This window comes from Haliaeetus albicilla, chromosome 15 (assembly GCF_947461875.1).
Source record: "Haliaeetus albicilla chromosome 15, bHalAlb1.1, whole genome shotgun sequence".
In the NCBI taxonomy this organism is placed as follows: domain Eukaryota; kingdom Metazoa; phylum Chordata; class Aves; order Accipitriformes; family Accipitridae; genus Haliaeetus; species Haliaeetus albicilla.
Genome location: NC_091497.1, coordinates 17,243,475 through 17,268,268, shown reverse-complemented (window position 1 = coordinate 17,268,268; position 24,794 = coordinate 17,243,475). Strand labels below are relative to the sequence as shown.

At 46.7% G+C, this 24,794-nt stretch overlaps 2 protein-coding genes across 8 annotated transcripts in view; one reads left to right on the top strand and one right to left on the bottom strand.

The window, feature by feature from the left end:
- The window catches only part of RBM26 (RNA binding motif protein 26), a 58,133-nt gene extending 48,826 nt beyond the window's left edge, over positions 1-9,307 (bottom strand). For 2 of the 7 annotated variants that reach the window (XM_069802477.1, XM_069802479.1), the window contains exon 1: positions 8,794-9,307. In XM_069802477.1, the coding sequence (XP_069658578.1) occupies positions 8,794-8,864 (71 nt within the window). In that variant the 5' untranslated portion in view covers positions 8,865-9,307. The remainder of the gene's footprint in view (positions 1-8,793) is intronic. The other 5 variants (XM_069802480.1, XM_069802478.1, XM_069802484.1 and 2 more) reach the window with 4 other exon arrangements.
- Positions 9,308-21,934: 12,627 nt separating this feature from the next.
- On the top strand, positions 21,935-24,256 carry LOC138689146 (uncharacterized). Its single transcript, XM_069802803.1, has one exon. The coding sequence runs from the start codon at positions 22,795-22,797 to the stop codon at positions 23,719-23,721; it is 927 nt and encodes a 308-aa protein (XP_069658904.1). The 5' UTR covers positions 21,935-22,794; the 3' UTR covers positions 23,722-24,256.
- The last annotated feature ends 538 nt before the right edge of the window (positions 24,257-24,794 follow it).

The following is a 24,794-nucleotide window of genomic DNA, read 5'->3' as shown; positions in this document are numbered from 1 at the left end:
TTACGCTAAAATTTGGCTATTAGAAAAACGTTCACCTGCATTGAAACATGTAAAACAACAATTCTCAACTTTGAATCCCACACCTACATCCCCTCAACTTTTCGTAGGCATGTGCTGCAAGCAGTGATAGTCATCAGTAATCACATAAATTTCTCCTCTTGTTTTCTCTTTCATGTTTTCTTTAACAAACACACAAAAACCAGTTGGCACAAGTAATCTGAACTCACTTCCACTGCAGCAAGTACATCCCAGTTCCTGCTACAATTAAACACCACAGCATGTTTTCTTACACCCACTTTCTGAATATATAATCCTAATTGGTAATGCTACATGTTTTTACCTCTAGTAATGCTTTTTTGCAGAGTCTGTACTGTATTAGTCAGACACTATGCAGTGTCTACTGCTCTACATTAAACAAGGGATATTGCTCTTGTAATCCTGCTTTTATAAACAGTATTTAATATACAGGCATAGATGGAAGAATTCTTTTGCTAGAGCTCTACATGTTCTTCATAGAATGATCTGGATAGCTCCAACTGCTAACCACCAGAGAAAACCTTCAAAAAGGAAAGTAACACCCAATCAAATATTTTGTTCAATTGTAGGAGCAAGAGTTCACAACTGCAACAAACCTCACAGAAAAGTTCAAAATCCTTTGTTCCTGATCCCATCTGGTTTTGCAGTCATTATTTGAAATTACCATTTCAAATAAAGAAAATAAAGCAGAAGAGGAAAGCTGAAGTTCTTAAATTTAAGCCTTAAATATGTATTTTTTTTAAATAATGTTTGAGAAGGGAAAAGTAATTTGGCTGAAGAGGACTCACTTCTCTGTACAGTTGTGTTTTTTTATTTAAATACTTTGCAATTCATTAAACACCACTCAATCTATCCATTTGCAATACTCAGATTTACATATTTTAAAATATAAAATACTAAATATGTTCTGAGAACCCACTTTGATTTTTATAATCACCATGCAATTACAGGCATCAGCCTTAACTTACAAATGCAGTAGATGTGGAATACATACTAAAGTTGTTTGAAAAAAAATGTTACTGCTGTAGCAGTACATACAAACCCCCTATTAACACCTGAGCTTATACCGACTTAGGAAGACTTTGCCAAAATAGCTAAAAGTAATTCAGAAAGGCAGATAAGCTAAACCAGCAAGATACCTTTGTACATAAATATTGCAGAAGAAGCATTTTAAAAGATATTGAGTAGAAGCATATAGTAAATACCTCTCAAGCCTTAAGAGAGAATAAACACAAACTTTGCATACAGTATGATGAGGACATATTTTGCCAGGTTAGTGCCTAAGAACATGTTTAAGCATCAGTACAAAAATACATATTCAAACGAAAGACAAAACATGCTGTTTATTCGAGTATTTTTAATGTAAAAGGTATCAAAAGGGAAGGCAGATCTGAAAGTCTCTTTTGGACTAAATATTCCACTATCAACTGAGAACTTTGGGCAGGTCTCCCCAATAGAGCCCTGAACTCTCCACCAAGCAAATATTGAATATAAGGCCACTAGGACTCCTGTTCAAATACTCACACTGACAGAAAAAAACCAAAACAAAACAAAACAACAAAAAAACAACCCACCTGATGAATTCTTAAAACAAGAGAAGGAAGAAGAAATGCAAGGAATTAAAAAATGGCAAGCTGACTCAAGAATGATAGTTGTGAAGTTGATAATATATCTGAAAAATCCACATATTTAAATAGCTTATTAATGTTGCCTATCTTACTCCAGTCTGGCTTACTCGAGTAACGTTTTCCAACATGACAAAGCACAGAATGAGTACAGATACATATTCTAGGTTTCCTACATATATACCAGGCTGAAGCCTTTTAAATTATCAACTAATTAGCTGGAGGAAAGGTCTGAAATATCTAAACCCAGATACCTTCCTCTCAGAAAAAGCACACATCTCCAGTGCTATGAAGTTCCTCATACTGCAATTCATCATTTAAGTCAGTTCTTAATAAGCAAAGTAGCCACTTTGAACTGAAGCCTTAAAAGAGTAATTATTTCTGGCCATTGTTTTTTTTAAAGTAGTATTTATAGTGTTTGGTGCAGACCTGGTACTATAGTGCTGTAGTAAGCACCACAGAAATCGGTTTAACAAGTGGATAATCCTTTGTTTTGCTAAAAATCTCACTGGCATGGCAAAACAAACTGCTGCTTAAATTTTACAGTTATTAGACAACAACACAACCATTACATAGAAAATGAATTTGATTTTTTTATGCTTTTTGGCAACATAACTTAATTCACACTCTTCTACACAAAGTCTACTGTCTGGTGAAAATGTTTGGAAAATGTATGAAAATTCCCAAACGGAGATATATATATATATATATATGTAGTGTTTAACTGTAGAGTACATAACCCTTTTGCCAGCTGGGGGCTGGGGAGGCTGAGAACCTCCAATGATGAAGCTGTCAAACTGTTATCCGACAGTTTTCACAAAATGAACATGGTTACTCTCTTAAGAGAAAAAGTGTGCTTGGGGGAGGGAGAGAGGACAGAACAGAAGCTTCCATAAAGTTTCCTTGTAACAAAAACACTACTTGTTCATTTCAGATGTATTTTATCGATTTTATTTCAAGCTAATGCAAAGACCCTCAATCTAGACTTCAATTTGGACACAGCTAGTGCACATACACTACTTTTTTAAGATGTTAAAAGAAACTACATGAGGGGTTTCTTTCTTAATTTTTTTTAAAATGAATGTACAGACCAAAAAGGTGCTGCAAGTCCTGAAACTAGTTCCTTGAAAAATTTGAACTACCACAATACATTGAAACCGCAAAAGCACATCTGAAGTCCTCCAGGCAGTAAGTGATCGTTCTGTAAAGGAAATAACATGTAGGTGCATGTTATTTGTCATACTCTGATCCTGAGAATTTACAACCTAAATTTCAGAGTCTAGTTTTGCTGCCTAAAGATTAGTATTTATACTTCCCTAGAATACTGCTCAGTTCCTGACATGAACCAAAGTGGACATGGTTATGTTTGAAGGCTGAGACATGCTTCATATTTGCAGGGCTGTGTGGGTGCAGAAAAATGTCCACTGCATATTGGGCAGAGCAGCTAGTCTAATTTAGACAGCTGTACCATTCTGTTGTGCTGCTACTAAAAAAAAAAATTATAAAAACCTACAGTGTTCAATAAGTAAAATGAATGACAGACTAATTCAGCAAGATCCCACTTTTACCTTGAGACACTACTGTAGATGAGAAGGACCACTTTCATTAACTTTTTAATAGTACTTACTAGAAATACACTGAGGAATGTAACAGCCTCCAATGCTGTTACATAAATTACTGATGTCATTACAATAGTTCTAAATTATCACGATACCCAGATCTGACATGTTCATATAGCTGCAACCAATAACCAGCAGCTTAAAATGTCACCTCTAGATTCAAGACAGCTCTCATGAGGCAGAACAGCTGTCAGCTTGCTGATTGTCCAACACACATTCAATGCAGAAAGCAAAAATCATCATAGCATCTCTATGATTTGCGATGCAGCCAAGTGGTTCCATTTCACTGCTGATGCTCAGCATAAGAACAAGGAAGGTTTCCTGTAACAGGAATAATTTTCTCCTCTTCATATTCTGCTTTCAACTACACCTTATAATATTGATACTTTAATTCTGTCACAGTATTTTTACACAGAAGCTTAGCACTATCAGCACTCTAAGCTAGGAACCTAGATTTCTCAAATACAGCAGCTCTCCATGAGTTAGGTGAACAAACTATCAAGTTTCATAATAGACGTAGAAGAGTAACTTCACTAGTGTTAAGAGAGTGACATACCAATGAGGTGTATTTGTGCTTTATTTACCTTAGTTATAAATAGCCTAATGTAAAGTGTTAACAAAATGAAATGAAGAGAAACATCTATTGCTTTTGAACTTCTTAGGAAGTTTCACGGAAAACGAGAGTGAAAACTCCCGGTGGGCCAATGACTGTTATTGGTAGGATGGTGTGTCACATGTATGTGGAATGGAATGCCAAAGTTTTGCACTTTAACTTATTTCTGTTGTTTCAGTATCTTGGTTTATTACCATATTCCTTACACCATTGTTAAACCTTTTTTATTCACTACCTTTCTTAAATAACTTGGTGAAGACAACTAATCAGTAATGTATTAACAATGAAGCAAAGATCCAAACAGCCAAAAAATATTAAGAGATTTAACAAAGAAAGGTTGAAAAGCATGAAAAACAAAAATAGAACAGTGAAGGCATAACTGAACACCAGAACATACTTACTGTTTGCCATAAAATATCTGAATGATAAATATAGTCAAAATATTCTTTAAACAATTTGGATTTTATTCCCTCTGACATAAATAGTACAGCAGCACGATCACTTACAGAATTAACCAATGCAAAAATCCTTTCCCTTTTAATGAGGTATGCTTAAATACTGCATAAACATTGTTTTAGGTATTTTTTAGTCTTCCTTGCAAGTCTGATTTAGTACATGAACAAACCTTCATAAAAACATAAATACAGCGAAGTGGAAAAAATTAGATATGGGAGCCTTAATCAAGATGTAATTGGGCCAGCGGAAGATTTTAATTATTTTTTTAAATTTTTTTTAATTTGCAATTAAATTTCTCTTATGCACAGTAATTAAAACCAAGAAAATTTTCCACTGTAAAGAATTAGGGCAAAGGGGAGAACACTACAATGTCTTACAAGGCAAAATGGTCAGTGCAGCATTAGTACAAAAGAGCTTATTTTTTTCACAGGTAGAGATTCAAACAAATTCAAGGAAAAAATGAAAAAAAAAAAAAAAAAAAGACATCCCTACTTGGAACTTTGCCAAGCCAGATCCTGATATTCCAGCAAGGATTATAAACACAATTTATATAGGATCTGGAACGGACTAGCAGCAAAAAAACCCATCACAATAGATATGGCTCAGTGAGGACCTCATTAGTACAGAAATTAGAAGTGACAGACATAAGGTTATAGTCCAAGTTTAACATTACTTTCAAACACTTTACAGGAGCCATGCCATGGATAAGAAAATGTGTATAACACTAGAAACTAAGCATACTGCTGTCTGCAAGCAACAAAGATGACTGTTGACAAATGCCTTCTTTGTAGAGCTGACTGAAGTTGAACATATAAAAGATAGCTCTAGTCAAATACAGAGCAGCCACAGCACAAAAAAAATACTCTTGCCACTTTGTTTACACTGGTACCACATTCACATAGCTGTATCTGTAGTGGTTCTGTGCGCATATTTAGCAATTCTCTGTACACCAAACTGAGCTGCTCAAAGAGTTCCTTCCAAAACCACAAAAGCAGCCTCTCTTTGGAGAACTGCATAAAGTTACTAGAGAACTACCACCCTCCAAGCAGAGCTGGACTGTGTAAATGCTCCAGCATGGTAACATTTGCAGTTTCTGCGTCACTGCAACAAGATAAACTCACATAAGCAGTGTTTGTATGGAGGATCACCAAGACTTTGCCAAAGGCATTAGAGCAGTCCAAAACAAACAAACAAACAAAAACCCCAACAACCCACCACAAACAAACAAAAAATTCCAAAACTTAAATCCTCTATCATCCCTCTGTTCCAAACATTCTTGTCTATGAACAGTGTTTCCCAGAGGCACCATGTGCAAGCAATCCAACAACCAAATGATGTCCAGTCCATACAATTATACAAACACATATTTCATTACATTAAAAAGTTGGCATTCTTGCTAATGCTTTAAAATAGTTTAAAGATAACAATTCATGATGAAATGAAATTATATTTATGGATATTGCTATCTTCTAGTTCTGAAACATTATGTTTCTCAAATATGGGTGTTACAGGCTTTGGAGCAAGGTATAAATCATGATTAAAAACTGCTAGCTACTTGTAAACAGGCAACTTGGAAAATAAAGCATGTTCTAACTACTCAGCTCTAGATAACTAGCACATAAATATAGACCTATACACGTGTATAAAATTTATTTATGTAACTTCTTTAAAGTGCACTTCTCCCCTTAAGACTACTGAGACAACACCTCCATAATGATCTAATACAGTGATGTCTTCCTTAGGCTAGTTAGGAAATTCAGCTGCCTATCTTGCAGCTAAAGATTTCTGAAAGAGCTATGACAAAAACAGCTGGCACAATTTTTTGTTTCATTAAAAAGAAAAGACAAGTCAAAAATTCTTTTCAGGCTATGGTAACACTTCCAAACGACCAGCACTTAGGGCCTCATTGTACTACTACTACACCAACAGCAGTTAGTTCTTTAGAAGCAAGTTCTTTATAAGTAACTGCACACTATAATTTCCATACACCCAGGAGCTATGGCTGTAGGCACACATTTCAGATAGCTAAGATCAGAAGCAGCCCCAAGAGTATCTGACTGCTAGGAAATGACAATACTTCTCCACCAATTCCAACATTTATTGGAATAATGCAGTTACACAGGACTCTGCACAAAACTGTTGAATGACAGTTGAGTTTAACAGTCCCTGCTGGCTTGCTTCCTCCCAAAGCTAAAAATTCGGAGAACGAAACATCCTCCAGGTCAGCAATTCTCTACCCACGACATAGTTTTCCAGCATGAGAACCACATTTGAACTGCTCACATACCACATTTAACTTAACAGAAACACGTTGGTCCTTTTAGTGCTAAAAAGTAGAAACTTGCACTGATCACAAAAGCTGAAAATCCTAGTTTCACCCTTTAATTGCTGACTATCACTAGCAGATATCACAGTTCAATATTCAAACAGAGAAACATGGAACAACTCGAGTTTGTTACCGGAGTAAGAAGTAACTACTACACATCACCAGTGAATGGAACTTGAGGGGAAAGACTGAGGAACCATACTGACCTCTACCTAAATAATATCTGGCAAACTTTCGATACTTTTTATATTGTGAAAAGGAAACTTGTACTATTCACTCCTGAAAGTTAAACTTCAGCTCCTGATGCATAATACTCAAGAAAGAGCAGAAAAACTGTATAAATGAATTTTGGATACAGATCTGCAAAATCCAAAGAACCTAATGTATTTACTCAATAAAGGGATTTTGAAGCCAACTGAAGCACTCCTGTACATGCCACTAGTGGACTTCCAGTTTCAGATTTCACAGAATTTAAAAATGCTCCTTGTAAACTGTTTGAAACTAACATATCAATCTCCAGCTGCCGACCAACTGAGAGGTAAGTGAGTATGATTTATCATTTCAAATTACCAACATGTATTTTGGAAATTACAAGATCTTCCAAAGTTAAACATTGTCTGTTTCAAGCCTCCTGACCAGCACACTCTACTGATATCAAACTGCTGATTGGCATCAACAGAGTATTCATGCAAGAAAGCACCCAGAGACTAACAGGGAGCATTCTGCACCAGAGGACTAGCTGGATCTATTACCACAGAGCACAATGTGCTTTGTTATTCTAATATTACCTTACCAATGTGCTCTGTTATTCTAATATTACCTTATGTTGACCCAAGAGGACAATGAATTCACCTTCCCAAAACTACACCTTTACAAGATGATGTAGTTAAAAAAAAAAAAAAAAAAAAAAATCCTACCACAGTCTTAAGGGTCAAACCTTTGTATAAAGGCACTCAGCATAATTTGCTGCAGGCCTAATTCAAAGTCCACTGAAATTAAGTTCAAGACTCATCTATTTCAGTGTGGTTTGGATTAGGTGCTATGGAAAAAAACAAGTGAAGCTCTCCTAAAAATGGCCCAGCATTTTATAACTTTTTCAGGTTATGTCAGCATAAGCCATATACACTATACATGTACATACATATACTTAACTATTGACTATGGAAGCCATAAAGCAGACTTTTTTTTTTTCCTCTCCCATTTGACAGTATCAGCTTAAAACCGACAGCGGCCAAACACCTCAAAAGCAAGTTAACACTAGAATTAATTTGTAAGTTCTAGTTCCATTGACTCAAATCAAGCTCCAGTAACTTAATTCAGACATGTTAAAATGGTGTTTCAGAATGACAAGTCAAGTGCATGCTTTGATCTAAAAGTCTATAGACACCATACTTCCAGAAGACGAAACCTTTAAAACCAAGTTCACGTCTCAGTTCATCATTCAGAGAAGGAAGACACGGACTCTTTGCAGAAGAACCCCAATTACTCACATGACTGCTATGATTAGAGGCCAAGCAGGTATTCACAAACAGGCAAATCACTCTCTGGGGCTCCTACTCCCAAACGCGCTACTGATGCAATTTTTATTCAGGGGGAGGGAAACAGCAGAGCGTCAAATATTCAAAACAACCGAGAAGGACGTGCGACAAGTCTATGGAAAATGATACTGGGAAGGTCCCAGGATACCGGAAAACGTCCCGGTGGCACCTGAGCTCTCCGAGAGAAGGTCACTGGGCAGGGCGGCAGGCCGTGGTTATTAACCCGGCCTCCACGGGGGCTGAGAGCAGGGAACAGTGAGCTGCACAGGCAGCACATTACCTCCCGCTTACCCCGGGCTACAAAGGGAAAGGCGAACGCGGTCGCTAGGGGGGGAAGCTGCATCCTCCGGAGGAAGACGGTCCTATCTCCCAGCCGAGGACGGCGCCGGGAGAGCGGGGGAACGACGCGGCCCCCCGCAAGAGACGGCCGGCGGCGAAGGGCGCTGGGAGGGCATCTCCCGCAGTGCCCTCGGGGGCCTCTCCGGCACAGCGTTCCCCTCCCCTGAGGACCCCCGTCTTCTCCCAGGGAAGGTTTATTTTGGAGGGGGCGGGAGAGAGAGGAAGGGTCGCGGCTACTCACATGGGCTCCAAGGTTTTGCTGAGCCAGGATTTCAGCGCCTCGAAGTTTTCTATGATCATTTTAACCACCATCCAGAGCGGCCCGGGCCCCCCGCCTCCCCGGCAGCAGCAGCAGCAACAACAACGGCGGCGGCGGCGTCCGCGCCGCCCCGCCGGCCGGCACCCCGGCTCCCGCCGCGCTTCCCCTCACCCGCCGAGGCCGCGGCCGCCTCCCGGTTCGGCAGAGGCCGCCTGGCAGGGGCCGGAGGCCCAGCGCCACGAAGGGGGCGGAACCAGCCGAGCGGCGGCTGCTCCCTGCGGGCCCCGCTCTCGCCGCTCCTCGGCCGGGGAGCGCGGTCCGGCCGCTCCGCAGTTCCTCCCCCCCTCCCGCCTGAGGGGCGGGCGGAGGGCAGCGCGGCCGACGGGCCCGACGAGCGGCGGGGGCCCCGAGCGCGGCTCCGAATCGCACCGCCCCCCCCCCCCAGCTCCCCTTAGCCGCAGAGCCAGACGGAGCGAGCGGGCGAGCAGGTAAGATGGCGGCGCCCCGCTGTCGCGAGAATAAGGAGTCTCGCGAGGACGGGCGGCGCGCGGGGGCTGCCGGGAGGCGGGGCCGGGCGGCGTTGGCGTTGCTGTTGCTGACGTGCGGCCTGCGGCGGCGGGCGGGAGCGCGTTCGTGCCGTCCTCCCGTGAGGGGAGAGCGGTCCCCCGGGTGGGAGGCGGCTTCAGTGAGGGGAGGCGCGGCGAGTGCTCCCTCCCCCGTGGTGCGAACTCCCATAGAGGTCTGCCACTGACAGAAAAATTATTATTTTTTTTCTTTTTTTAAAAAAAAAAGGTCGGAGTAGAAAAATTCTGTGAAAACAGGGGAGTTGGCAGCGAGGTCCCGTGTCTTGCCGACATTGGCCCCGCGTTGGGTGGGGCGGGGTGCTGCCGTGGGCCGGCGGGTGCTGGGACTGAGCTGCCTGTGGCGGTTCCCTGGCCCTTTCTGGCCCCGCAGCGTGGACCTGGTGGAGGAGCTGAGCCCACGCGGCTGATCGGTCACCCCCAGAGGCGATGGCGGCGGGGGCCCACGGACTGGCCCCCTCAAAACCACTGCCCGCCAGTGTGGGGCCTTCCCATGAAAAGTTAACATATGCCACTGCTTTCGCTGGTACGAACTGAAAGAAAATGTCTGTGTTGAATGTACCTCGGTCAGTTTGGTGGGCTTCCGAAAGACCGGCGTCTCACCTGAGCTCCAGTTTTGCACAGTCGATGAACAAAGGCGAGTATTTCAAGGAAATTGTTGACTCTGCCTTTTGCAGGCCAGAGTGCATGACTCTCAAGCTGCCTGCCTGGTTTTCTGAGAGAGGAACAGGTAATTGACTTAGATTAGACAGCAACCATGGTCTTGGCTGACCTGTCAATTTATGAGCATCCTGAAGTCCTACCTTTGTCATGCAGAGTCAGGATAACAGCAAAGGGAGCCCTAGAGAGCAGGGGTGAAGGCGAGAAGATGTGTTTGGATATAAGGTAGGATGCCTACCTGTTCTCCCAGCATGGGAACTCCTTCAAGATCAGTCCCCAGCTTCATCCTGCCTACAGGAACCCACCACAGACCGCTAGTACTTACTTAGGTTTGAAAAAGCTCAACATAACTTCTCTGCATCTGTAGCAGAGCAAGGGTGATTGGCAATTATGACCACTATTTACAATTTTGCATGCAGCCAAGAAGCACTTGGCCTCGGCAGAGAGACTGCCAAGAAATCCAGTGTCTGAGACAACTAAATAAGAGCTGGAGGAAGCTAAGGCTGCTTGTTGTCATCCTTGAAAGTCTGTTGAAAACCGGAGAGTGTAGCAAGCCGACCAAGTAAACTGCCAGCTTAGTAGGTGCTTCAGTGAGGACTTCCCAATTACAAGATGCACTTTGGTTTCCTTGCATAGTGGAGAGTGAACAGCACATCCAGCCGGTAGGCAGAAAATCACCAGAGCCTGAAATTCTCTGGAGACTGTTCTGTAGACATCTAAAAAGTTCTTGGCTCACAGGCACCAACTTGTAAGTTAACTCCCCCTGAACCCGTAAAAAGGGTCACTAAGCTTGGGATTCTGATGGATCTTTGAAGGGACAGGCACATAGAAATTAGGCATTGTGATAAGAATCTAAATTTGGTTTTGGATCTGGCCCTTAATCCTTTGCAAAAGCCAGTATCTAGTGGAAATAATTCAGGCAAGCACTGTGTTGGTCCACTTCACTCTCATCTTTGTAACTGCCTTTGATCCTTGAATATACAACGGCCAGCAAGAAAACACAGCCTCTAAGGCTTCCCCACATAAAATGTATGGGTCTAATCATGGTAGCAACTTCTCTGTGTTTGACATTTCATTTTCTAAACTGCTTTCCAGCCATTCAGAAGCACATTGCTGTAAGTAAATTTGTGATCAGCAAAAGGACTTCATGAATACATTTTATGCAGTGGATAAGACTTGTCTGGATGTGGTAATTTTTTAACATTACTGTGTTGATAGAATTATGCTGTTACCACACTTTTGTGGCAATATTCCGAGTAACTATAATAAATAAATAAGTAAATAAATAAATAAATAGAAGCTGCTGACATTCCCAGTTCTAGAGTTTGCAGACTTGAAATCTTAAGGCCTTATAAAGATTTAGATCCCACGTCATAAAAAGTGTCTGCAATGTTCTGTAGCATCTTTCAGGCAATTTTAATTTCATTTCATGGCAGGAATTAGAGGAGTACAAACTAAACCTATTAGATCTGAGGAAACCATTTCCTCTGAAATATAAAGTGGCTTCTATACATAAGGTGGTTTTTATTTAGACACAACATCTTTGGGTTCTTAATAACAATTTTAAAAACAGAAAATAAGGAATGGTCTTTACTTAAATCAAACTGTAGTCACACGTGAAATCAGTATTTAACTGAAAAAAATCCTGAAGATTGTGTTTCATTTAATACAACATAATAGAGAATCTGTGCAAAGGGTCAAAGTAATTATTAACTTCTACAATGTCATATTTCCGTAAGACAAATAAGTTTCTATTTCTCCTGTAGCTGTTCAACGTAAAATTCATCAACCGTCCAAAGGAAAACAAAACATACCCTAAATTTCATCCCTACCTGTACAATTAAAGCCCTGAAAAAGATAACAAGGAAAAAATTGAATCTTTGAAAAGATTGGAAAGCAGCAAAAGAAGAATTGAGCACGCTGTCCTTAGGTTTCAACAATTTAACACCTTCATTTAAAAAATCAGTTCCTATTGCTAAATGGTAGATATTCTGTATCATGTATATGATCTATGGATGCCAAACTTTTAATAGGAACTATATAATAGAAATCTCAAAAACTTGAAAATAGACGTACATATTCTGTGGATTACTATAAAAAATGCATTTTAACATCAATAATCTTAAAATATAAATAAAGTGTTATGTTAATAAAGTAATACAAATCTAATTCCCTTATTTATTCATGTGTCAGAATTACAGATTCCTTACAGCCCTTTTGGCTTATAAAAACTTTGTGAAGTTCTTCACAGTAGTATAGATGTTTTCATATATAACAATTTTCAAAGTTCATAGGTTTGGTGTGTGCTTAGTTTGCAGTAGTCTTATCTAACTCAGTTTAGTGACCTTTGACATCTAAAAATAATGGGTTGTATTTATTAACATTTTTATTGTTTCACCTACTAACGTGAGAGCTGAATGTTGCCAGCCAAGACAGAGATATCAATCGTTCCTGAGATTTCTGAGATTTTATTTCTGCTGACTCTTCTCCAAAGCCATTGGACTTGTGCTCATAAACAAGCTTTGTAAAGCTGCAATTTTTAAGTGTTAAAGATTTTTCTTTGAAAGTTGACATTTTCTTAAATGTCCATAGATCTCCTTTTAACTCAGATTTGCCCCTTTAATTTTTTAATACAAAAAGGAGTTGTAGAAGAGAATAACTTTAGGGCACATCCGTCTTTTTGCCAAACCTATCCTACCTTCATCGGTCCATGTTCATGTCATACAGAAAAAAGGTTAATTATTATTGGTTTTTAATTTTTTTGTGTGTTTGGTTTTGTTTGGGGTTTTTTTTAAGTGAATTTTTTTTGAAGCTGCCGGACTGGTCTATGGCATTACAAAATTCTTCAGTCTATCCCTCTAACACTTCATCTTTTTACTAGGAAAATGTGATTTAAGCATTTAAGCATTACGGGCCTCAGATGTATCTGAGTGGATGATCTGGAGATGAAGGGTTCCATGTCCTTGCAGTGTACAATGGCCCTAGCATCAACGCACGGGCTAAAGCAGCAGGGCTGATGAAACTGGATGGCATCAGGATGGTTTGATGGAACAAAAACATTTTTGCATATTGTTCAGATTTTTAGTTTGTACTTTCACTGAGTTCGGGGTTTTGGTGTTAGCTGTTATTTAGATATATATAGATGTACTTCTTTGTACTTCTGTAGATGTACTGCCTTTGCTCTGTGTTGAAGGGTCAAATGATACTCCTCCTGATACTTCTTGTCTACTCTATAGTGAGTTTCATCTCAGGAGGCACCAATATGATTTTTGAGGATAATGTCACAGAAAGGATCGAGACCTGAAGACTCCCCCTTCCATCCTTCACAAATAGCAAATGTCTATCAATTCCTGAGCATCTGAAAGCTGAGGCACTTCTGCCTTTCCCCATAAATCCACCTACTGTTGCTTCAACAGAGCAGCAAGTCAGCTTCATATTACTCTTACTTGACTGTGCCTAAAAAAGATTAATATTTATATAAATGTTTAGCCCTTTGCTTTTTTCTGTTGAGTCCTGCATAGTGAATTGAATCAAACTGAGCCATTGCCACTTAAAAGCTGGTGCCTGTAAAAGCTCTTAGAGCAGATGGTCTTTAAGATCTGAATGTCTTCCTCTAATCTTAAAACCACAAAAATTTAATCACGAAATATGCTGTGGACGGTAGGTGACTTTCTGTGGCCATGGTCTTTCTATACAACAGACCTAAGCTATGGGTTTGTGTATCTCTCCTGCTTTCTGTTGCTGCAGGAAGAAGATAGGTGATATAACTGGAGAAAAGGGCTCTACCTGGCCCTGCTTGAGCAGAGGGGTTGGACCAGATGACCTCCAGAGGTCCCTTCCAACCTCAATCATCCCATGATTCTATGAAAGGCTTTTGGCAGAGTGTCTCAAAGCCACAGGTGTTTGAAGTGTTTGTAGCTGGTGCATGTAGCATTTAGCCTGAGATTGCAAGTCATAGAATTGAGCATTGGTTTTTTGAACTGACATAACAGTTGTTTAACAAGTTTTCTTGAAAGCCAAGGTCAGAACAAGTTGTTACAGTCAAAAGTCAAACTTACAAACTCTGTGTTTTTTATTATTGTTTAAATAGAGAGACATTACCAGTAGTGCATATTCAACAACATACATCACACTTCTGAAGTCACACTATGCTAATTCTATATTGTGTATCTCTAAATGGCCTTGTGTTTTAAAAAATAAAATGGGTCAGTTTTGTAATACAAGATGCTCATGTTGTGGAACCTCATTAGCTTGTACTAATGCAGGGACAGGATTGCTCCACCTTGCCAATGGCAGCAAAATTAAGCTTAACCCCTGCTTGTGCCTATGAAGGATGACTGGGAGAGGGCCGAGGATGTAATTAATACCTCCTCTTCTTCCCAAAATGCGGTGGAGCAGGAAAGGAAAGACATAGATCATAACTCTGCCCCTATGACACCAACCAGCAGAGCTTCATCTTCCAGAAATCTTCTTAGTGCAGTCAGCAAGTACCAACTGTGTCATTCTGGTCTGCACGAGCAAACAATTACGGGGCAGAGCCACACCTGGATTTGTGCCTGCATGTGGGGTAAGCGGCCGCCCACGCTCCCCAATTCCCTCGGGCGAAGCACTGTGACAGAGGCAGCTGCGAGGCCCCCGTGCTTCGCAGGAACACACACGGTGGCTCCGTGAGCCTGGGCGAGGCTGGAGACAGCTGTGATGCTGATGACAGTCTCTACTGTGGCCTCAGCTTTTCTGTCATGAAGCACATGCTCTGTGTGGGGGATTTACTGCTAGGGAAGAGAGGCTGGCTTCCTAGGAATTAAGTGGGTCCATCCCAAATGTTATTTCCAAACTCCTGTCTACTGTGTGTCTTATACACCAGCTAATGGCTCTGCCCCATTTTTGGCCACAAGCCTATGGTTTTGGGACACATTGCACAGCACATGGACTGTTGACTTCTGGAGTGGCAGATTTTGAGTTGGTGCTGTCTAGTGTATTTTGCTATGCAAATCCTATGCAGAAGTAGAAGACGCAGTATCCTTTCCATTTCAGATGGTAGTCATACACAAACCATAGGGGGAAGCAGGCAGGATCTTGATTTGCCCCCTTCCTGCTATCCCTTATGCCTAGCCCACCTTCCTGTTAAATTGAACAAGCATAGAGAAAAATTATTTTTCTGAGCCAGCGTTTGTGAGGGTACACCATGCTGGACGTAGGGCATTCCTGAGCCACGGTATGAACCTCCTTTGCCTCTGAGATGGCTCAGCTATCTAAGATAATGATCGAACTTGTAGTAAATGAAAAGAATAATCACAAGTGGCAGAATGTATGTTATCCATTTATCTTGAAACCATTAATTTAGTTTTAATTATAAATAAATAGTCTTTGAAAAGCTTAAAAGTTAAAACTGAATGCCAGCCATCATTAAAGATGGCTCTGACAAGTCACATGACTAACCCAGCAAGGATGGCTTCGTACAACAGATGTAAGAGCTCCATGTTGAACATATTAGAAACACTGTCAAAGAATTTTAAAGGTTACCTTCTGTCATTTTTGAGGTGAAAGTTGTATTGTTTATAGTATCTATTCTTCACAATATTCTACTGTATATAGAATCACTTATGGTGAAGATGCAAAGTCTTGGTTGTATTGAGTTCTTCCTACAGAAATATATAAATAAATTGCTTCTGAGAGGATAAGGCTATCTATTTTTTATTTCTGTTAGTGTTTGTTTTGGGGGAGTTACTGGGTTTACAATTAGACAATTAAAAAGGGTCTAGTTTTAGCACTTAAAAGGTTATTTAAATCTTCTTTGTGAACAATTTATTAGATAAACTATTATTTTAAAGTTTTCAGATTGCCCACCACAGAGATCAGGATTTCTATAACTGATTAAGTTATTACAAAATAACTGCAGTATTACAAATATTGAAAAAGTGCTGTTGTCCATTGTGCAAGGCATTTTTATATTTTTCAACTGTCAGGTCTTCGAAAAATCTTTCAGGAAGTTTGGAAATAAAATTTTTTTTTACCATTGTAATTTCCATTTGAAGCAACTTTTAATTTTTCTCTTCAAGGAAGCTGAAACAGTACGGTGCTTTACATTTTTGTTCTCTCTGTCGTGCACAGGCCTCAGCCCTGATGTCAGTATGGTTAGGATTTGCTTAGGTCAATGCTGCTGCAGAACCAGAAGAGGGAGCACAGACATTGTTTCTTCTTGGTCATGCTGTAGAGGCAATTTGGATTATTTTGCAGAGGAAAATCATTAAATCTATTTTTAGAGGAGGTACGGTAGAATACTTTTTTCCTTCCTTTTTTTTTTGAAAAATTTTTAATAAGATTTAATTGAGGGAAAATTAAGAACTGAATATTTTAATCAATTCTTATAAAGAAAAAAAACCTGGTCGTAATTTTATGAATGGCTGGTATAGTATTTTAACATTTTTAACACCTTTTACAGAATATTTTTACATTCTCTTCTCCAGCCACTGAGGAAGGTGAAGCTTATCCTCCATCTTACTGAGATTTAACAAGTTATTCACCATCGACGTAGTCACTAACACAAACGTTCTTTGGTTACAGAGCTGTGGTGGGCAGAAGTGGGCATTCTGAGACTTCTGTGCTTAAAATACAGCCCTTTGGTAGAAGACCCCCACCAGTAGCGGTCCCCATTTGAGAAGTACTGGATACTCTGCTGAGCTCCCAGGAAGTAATTCTGGTATTTGGCATTGAAGAGAAAACATACCAGAGAGAAAGCCACAAACCTTATCAAATTCAAAACGTAACAGAACATGGCAGTGCATATTCTGGCAGCTGGCACAGAAGTCATTGTCATCAAAGATGCAATGGAAACACAACACCCCAGAAGCACAACGGGCTGCAACAGACCAAGCCCTGGTCCTTCCCTATTTGCACAGCATCAGCCAATGCCATAGACACCAACTCCAGTAGTCTGTGGTTATCTGTAGAATAACAGATCCTATTCCAGAGGTCATTTTTCTCTACAGGTTGTCAGTGGCCCAGGTCCAGGCAGCACGGAGTCTCAAAGAGATGGCCGTGACTAACAATTCAGCTTCTCACATACAAAGGGTAGTAGTGAATGGGACTGTATATGGCTGGCAGCAGGTCACCAGTGGTGTTCCTCAGGGCCCAATTCTAGGGCCACTGATATTCAATATTTTTCTCAATGATCTGGATGGAGGAGTTGAATGCACCCTTAGTACGTTTGCTGATGATACTAAACTGGGAGGTGCTCTTGACTCTCAAGGAACAAGAGGCCTTGCAAAGGGATGTAGATAAATTGGAGCATTGGGGAATCACCAGTGGCATGAAATTTAACAAGAACAAATACCGGATTCTGCACCTGGTACAGAATAACACTGGGCATGTATAAATTGGGGGAGAGGTGGCTGGAGAGCACCCCTGCAGAAAGGGATCTGGGGGTGCTGGTCGACAGCAGGCTCAGTGTGAGTCAGCAGTGTGCCCTGGCAGCCAAGAGGGCAAACCTCATCCTGGGTGTATCAAACACAACACAACCAGCTGGGCAAAAGAGGTGATTGTCCCGCTGTGTTCAGCCTTGAGTACTGTGTGCAGTTCTGGGGCCCGCAATTTAAGAAGGATGTTGAGGTCCTTGAATGCGTCCAGAGGAGGGCAACAAAGCTGGTGAAAGGGCTGGAAGGAATGTCCTATGAGGAGCAGCGAAGGACTTTGGGATTGTTTAGTTTGGAGAAAAGGAGGCTGAGGGGCAACCTCATTGTTCTCTACAGGTTCCTGCGGAGGGGACGTGGAGAGGGAGGTGCTGAGCTCTTCTCCCAGGTACCCAGTGACAGGACATGTGGGAATGGTTCAAATCTGTGCCAGGGGACATTCATATGTGACATTAGAAAACATTTCCTTACCAGGAGGGTAGTCAAACACTGGAGCAGTCTTTGTAGATGGTGGTTGATGCCGCATGCTTGTCTGTTTAAGAGGCATTTGGACAATGCCCTTAATAACATGCTTTAACTTTTGGTCAGCCCTGAAGTGGTCAGGCAGTTGGACTAGATGATCGTTGTAGGTCCCTTCCAACTGAAATAGTCTATACTATTTGACTCTAACCCAGAAGTTGTAGTCTGTCAACCCACAGAACAATATTAATATAAATATTTGTAATATAGATCTGATGCTACATTTTTAGGTGATGGGCAGAGTAAATTATCCTTCCTTCACTGATTTTTACTTCCTAATTTCCTCACCACCTCTTCCTGACAAATCATAAGAAAGCCACATTTCACCAGTTCCATGTTTACATATTTTCAGTTATAGGTTTCAAGGGGACTAAGCTAAGGCGTTCATGGGGATGGAACTCAGCTCTGGGTTCTTCTGGTGCAACAAACTGCGCTGCCATTAACTTTGCTTTTTCTGTTTCCTGTTTCATGGTTTGTTCCTTCTGAAGAGCAGATGACCCCACCAGCTGCAGACAGGTCAGCCACTGCACTTGTGGCAGCAGCAAGCAAAGCAGCAACAGGAGCCAAGGCTGTCCGCTTCTACCACAGCAAAAGTTTATGACAGACCCATCATAGCTGTCCTTCAGAAAGGCTTCAAAATAAACGGCCAGGCAGCACAAAAACCAATTTTTACAAGGCAGCTTTAATTGTTGTTAAGTAACATTTCTCTGTCTCAGGCCACCATTACCAGTAATGTCACGGGGAGCCCCTCAAGCCGCAGGACCCAGTGGTTGCTACCGTAGCTGAAGGCGGGACAAATGTCAGCGTGCGTTTTGGCTTGTGAAGCTCTGAAGAGGGCAAAGAGCAGCCCTTCCCACCTCAGCCGGAAGGTCTCTTGAGAAGCTAGAAATACCTGTGGCTGCTTTTTGGTGGGTGCTTTGGTTTGTCTGCAGCATCAAGAGAGCAGCAGAACTTCCAAAAGCCCAAAGTCACTTGGGCAGTCGGCCACCACCCCATAAAGTAGCTTATGTGCAAAGAGCGGAGCTTAACTCTCAGTGGGGTCATAGGCAAGAGGGCTCGGCTGCTTTTTCACTGTCAGCAGCAACCCTCGATCACTTGCAAAAGCTGTGGTAGTACTTAAACCATGCGTTCTCCTGCCTATCCCTATAACAAATTATTGTAGGAGGCACCAAAAGTATATTCCTCTTCTGAAATGGCACCTGGGAACTTACTCCTTTCAAGTCCTTTCAAGGTCTTGTCTTCCTCAGAAGGGCAGCAGTCAATGACAGCACACACAGGCTATTCGGGAACAGACGTCTTGCGCAGAGACAGGCCCCGATCATCCTTTGGTCTCCCCTACCTTCCCATTAGCCCTCTGCTCAGCTAGAAGGTCCCGACTTATGTCTGGTTCCTGACTGTGATGTTGCCTTGCTCTTGCAGCATAGCGGGGTGATGCTTTGCTTTGAGGCACAATACATGCCAAGGGACTGATGGGAAGGAGGAGATGAAAAAGCCAGGTTAAATGATGCCCAGAAACCCTTGTAAAATGCCAGTGGCAGATGCAAAGACAAAATATGTGTGTGCTCCCCTATCTCACTTTCCAGCTATACAGTATGTCCTTCTTCAGACACGCATCTTTGCAAATAAGCATTGCATGAGGTGGAGGCATTGAGTCCTGGAAAATCTTTCCTACCACTACTAGAGGGCTTCCAGAGAGTGCTACTCACTCTTTCTCTCTCCGTCCTTCCTTCCTTCTTTTCTTCCTTCCTTCCTTCCTTCTTTCCTTCCCTCCCTTCCTTTCTTCTCTCCTTCCCTCCCTTCCTTCTTTCCGTCCCTCCCTTCCTTGCCTTCCACAAAACACCACACAACAGCTTGGGTTTTGGTTTTTTAGCTTCTCCTGACTTAGCTTCACAAGTTTGGAGCCAAAGAGACAACAGGTCTGTCTCAAGCAGGCAGAAGGACGGTTTTCTTCCCTCTGCCAACTGTCTAAAGCATCCCAGGAAAAGTGGGAAGCGGGCAGGACGTGTCTGCAACCCCCTGGGCTGCACTATTGTGGCCTGCTCTGGTTCTGGGAGTTTTCCCCCAAGGTTTTAGGGGCTGGGGTCTAAAAGAGAGTGCCAGCCACCATCTTTTACCCAGACATTATGTGAAGAACAAAGTTGGTGTGAAAAAGTTGGAGTTAAGGGAAAAAGGCAAAGGTGGAGTTCTCTGGAAACGCCATCTCCGGACTCTGTCACCAGAGCGCATCCATCCCCTTTCTCCCTGTCCCCTAACAAGAGAGAGCCCTTCCACTTGGGCCACTGCTTTGGCTGGAGGAAAGATGCCCTTCTCCCCCTCCCCGCAGTGGCACCGGGAGACCTGCAGAGAGAGCGTGGGACCGACTGCGATGGCACCGGGACGGCACGAAGCATCCCGGGACACATCCGCACCTACTCGTGACCAAAAGCGCCTTGGCAAGCCGCTGGAAAGCAGCGTGGCAGAAATGGCCCCGGGGGTCCTGGTGGACACCAAGTTGGCGAGGAGCCGGCAAGGTGCCCTGGCCCAAAGCCGGCGGCCAGCGGTACCCTGGGCTGCACTGGGCAAAGCCTTGCCGGCAGCTGGCGAGAGGTGACCCTTGCCCTCTGCTCAGCGCTGGTGAGGCCATGCCTGCAGGGCTGTGCCCAGGCCTGGGCTCCCCAGTACCAGAGGGACGCGGCCATCGTGGGGAGAGCCCCCAGTGCCCCTCCCGGTGCCACCGTTGAGGTCACAATGCCATGCCGCGTTGACCCGGCGCTGCCCCCGGCAGCGACAACAGAACCTGCAGGGACAGGTTCTGCGCTGTGCCAGGACAGAGCAGCACTGGGGAGAGCCAAGCTCCCCCCGAGCAGCGCTTCCCAGCACTCTCGCCCCCCTCGGCAGCCTCGCTCGGGCCGGCTGGGCACTCTCCCGAGCCCCACCGCCGCGTCCGACGCGAGGCTTCTCCTGACCTCGGCAGGATGGGCCAAGCGAACTGCTGCCGCGGGTCCAGGTAGGCTCCCCCCGTGGCTCGGGGACGCGCCGGCACAGCCGGGCCCCGCAGCGGCCGCCTTCCTCACGCCCGGCGCCGTCTGCTCTGCAGGGACGACCCCGACCCCGCGCAGCAGCGCGCGCCCGTCCCCGCGTCGCCAGAGCCGCTGCTCCGCCAGCGCGTGCGGGTGACCCAGGGCCGTGGGACGAGGAAGAGGGACCTCCTCCTCTTCAGTGACGCCTTGGTCATCGCCAAGCCCAAGTAAGAGCGGCAGGCCCCGGCTGCCTTTTTCTCCCTGGCCCTGGCCCCGGCCCCGGCCCCGGCCCCGGGGCAGGGACGCCCAAGGAGCAGCCCCAGGCCCCCGGCACCCTGGTGCTGGAGGCGCCCACGGCCGTGCCCATGTCAGGGGCACGCCGGAGGGGAGCCACCGGGCTCGGCCACCTCCAGCTCGCTCCCTGCCGCTCCGCTCTGCAGACGTGGCAGCGCCCCGCGCCCGCAGCTCTGCCTGGCCCTGGGCCAGCTGCAGGTGCTGACCAGCAGGAAGGGGGCGGCCGGCAACGCCGCTGGCGAGGAGGAAGGCGAGCCCGCCAAGTCCCTCGTCCTCGTCTGGCCCTGCGGCTCTTGCGTCGTCACTTTCCGGTGAGTCTCGGTGCCGGGTCCCCGGCAGGGCTGGGCAGCGCCTCTGTCCTGCCCCACGGGGCTCCGTCCCACCTCCGTGGCCGTCCCCACAGGGCAGGGCCGTGCCGGCGCCCGCCTCTGCCCGCAGGCTGGGGAGCAGCGGGCGCTCAGGCTCTTTCTCCTCTCTTTCTGCAGCTCCTGGGCGCTGAAGGAGCTCTGGGTCCGCGCGCTCCTTGGGTAAGCCCTGCCTGGCGGCGCAGCCCGGGGGGCCCGTGCTCGCATCGCGGGGGGATGCTCCAGGTGTAGCCGTACGAGGCGGACACACCGCTCCCCTGCCCCGGGGCTGCGGGCCGCTCTTGGGCGGGCAGAGCTGGCGGAGCTGCTTCGCCCAGCCGCGTCCAGCCAGCACCTGCCCAGCCCCGTCCTCACCGCTGCCGCTGCTCTCCGCCCCGCTGCCAGGCGCTGCCCGGCTATGCCGGGGCACCTCGGGAGCGCTCCCCGGGCTGGCGGGAGAGAGAAAAGGCGGCTTGGGTCTCACGCGGCTCTTTCTCTGCCCCTTCCCCGTGCGCAGGCCGCCAGAAGGAGTGGAGGGAGCCCGGGTGACCCAGCTGCCCTCCATCAAGCTCCTGCTGGAGGAGCTGAGCGGCCGCAATGCTGTGAGTGTCCCCCCTGGCTCCGCTCTGCCCCCGGATGCTCCCCGGCCCAGCATCAGGTGCCCCGCTTCTCACCTTCTGCTCTTCTCCCCTTGCCCAGGCGACGACGCTACACGCCAGCAGCCTGGAGAGGCTGGTCGAGCGCCAGGCAGAGGTGAGGCTCGCTCGGGGGGCAATCGCAGCCCTCCCCACCTCTCACACACGGCCAGGGGCCGATGCAGCTCGCCGGGGGCCCTTTCTGCAGCGGGGCTGCTCGGCGAGCGCAGCGCGTGTCTTGCAGGCTGGTGTGGAGCAGCGGCCGCCACCCGTCCCCTCCGGAAGAGAGCGTGGACGTGGCCACGTGGCTGGTGAGTTCGGAGAAGACGGGGGCAGGACGGCCCTCCTCTCCTCCTCCTGCAGGCGGGCACTCGTGCTGCACTGGGGCTGCTGCTGCCCTTCCCGCGGGGCGCGTCTGTCCCCACCGCTCTGCGGCAGGGGAGAGCTGAGCCCCCGGGGCCCCTCGTTCCCAAAGGACACCTCTCCACGCAGGGTTTTTTGCTCGGTTTTCCTTGGCAGCAGGCGGGACCCGCGGGAGGAGGATGGGCCTGCCCTGGCCCTTTGCGCGGCGAGGGACCTCGGCCGCTGCAGAGGTGCCCGGGCCGTCGGCCTCTGGAGGCGGGGGGGCTCTCTTTGGCCGGCCCCTGGCAGCTCTCTGCAGCCAGGACGGCACGCTGCCCCAGCCCATCCAGGTAAGCAAGCCTGGGCAGGGGGTCCCCACCCCGCTGGCTCCTCCGGAGAGGTGGTGCCCCCAGCAGAGGGACCCCGGGTGGGGCTCGGGGACAAAGCCATCTCCTCCCCACGTCGCCCACCTCCAGCCACCCCTCCGCCCCGCCCCAGTGAGAGCTGTGGAGCCGTCCACACTTGCTCCTGCCCCTGAGGAAGGTTCGCCTGCCCCAGGGCCTGTCTCCAGCCAAGCAGCTCTCCCCCTCTGTCCCCTGCAGGACCTGCTGGCTCTGCTGCACGAGCACGGGCCATCCACGGAGGGGATCTTCCGGCTGGCGGCCAGCGAGCGGGCCTCCCGGGAGCTCAGGGAGGCCCTCGACAGCGGAGCGGAGGTCCGCCTCGAAAGCCAGCCTGCGCACCTGCTGGCCGTCGTCCTGAAGGTGAACCCTGCTGACCTGGAGCCCGGCAGCTCCCGGCTCTGTCGGTGCCGATGGGCACCTGCGAGAGCAGGAGCCAAAACCCGGCCGCCTGCTCGTCGGCCGGAGTGCCGGGGATGCCGCCTGTGCTCCCGGCGGCGGTGGTCCAAGACTCACCCGGAGCCCTTGGCGTTGCAGGACTTCCTCCGCAAGATCCCCTCCAAGCTCCTCGAGGCAGAGCTCTACGAGGAGTGGATGAGCGCCCTGCAGAAGTCCAGCAGGCAGGAGAAGCTGGCAGGACTGAAGGAGTACGTGTGGCGAGCAGCCTGCCTGCTCCACGGGGAATGGCAGAGGGCGGGACTTGTCTGCAAACGAAGGCGCCCTTGACAAAGCCGTCTTTTCTGCTGCCAGCCACCTCTTGGGGGACTCTTGCCAGAAGGGCAGGGAGGGAGGTGGCCGTATCTCGGCGAAGGCAGTCCCTCTGCTGGAGACCAGGCGTGCCCAGGGAGCCTTCCCTCGGGTGGCCTTGGGTGAGATCAGCCTGGGAGGCCTGCATTGACAATGTTGAGTTGATTAACATTGCGCTCCTGTTCCCTTCCCTCAGGGTGGCCGGCAAGTTGCCCGAGGCCAACCTCCTCCTGCTCAAGCAGTTGCTGGCCCTGCTGCAAAACATCAGCAGGAACGTGGCCACCAGCAGGATGACTGCGGGCAACCTGGCCATCTGCGTGGGGCCAAACCTCCTCAGCCCACCCGAGGAGCACACGCTCCCCCTGGATGCCCTGGTGCAGGTGACGGGCAAGGTACGCTGTGTTTACCAGCCGGCTACGGCCTTCCGGACCCACCCCAGCTTTGCTGTTCAGAGGTACCAGGCTGCCTCCTCTCTTCAGCAAATGCTCCTGGGGGAGCTGCCGGGAAGAGCAGCCCCACAGCTGCAGCTTTCTGCACAGAAGCGAGGGTCAGGAGTGGGAAAAGCTGTTTGACCCGTCTTCGGCCACCCAGGTGGAAAGCAATGGTTTGCTGTGTGCAGGTGACGCGGCTGGTGGAGTTCCTCATTGAGCACCACGGGGAACTCTTTGAGGAGGAGGAGGAGGAGGCGGCTGGGCTTGCCGGTGCTTCGGCCGAGGAGTCGCCAGCACCGGGGGCAGAAGCAGGAACAGCAGAGGTATGTCAGGTCCAGAAACAGCATGACAACAAAAGCCTCCCCCTCAGGAGGTGGGACTGCTGCCACCGGGACAAGCAAGGTCATCCACCAGCCTGCAGCTCTGCAAAAGCGCAGAGCGAGGCTGACGCAGGTTGGCCATCCCACTTTGTGCGATGACCCCACCAGAAGTGGCTCAGCTGAGCTGAGCAAACCCATCCCTGGGATCTGCCTTTCAGAGCTAAGGTAGCAATCGGGCAGGTAGGTCCTTGCCACCTGTTAGCTTCCATGTTTCCATTGCAGGTGCCTCCAGTCGCTCCAG

Coding starts and splice junctions, on each gene's coding strand:
- LOC138689146 (XM_069802803.1), top strand. CDS start 22,795: ATGGGCCTGCCCTGGCCCTTTGCGCGGCGAGGGACCTCGGCCGCTGCA.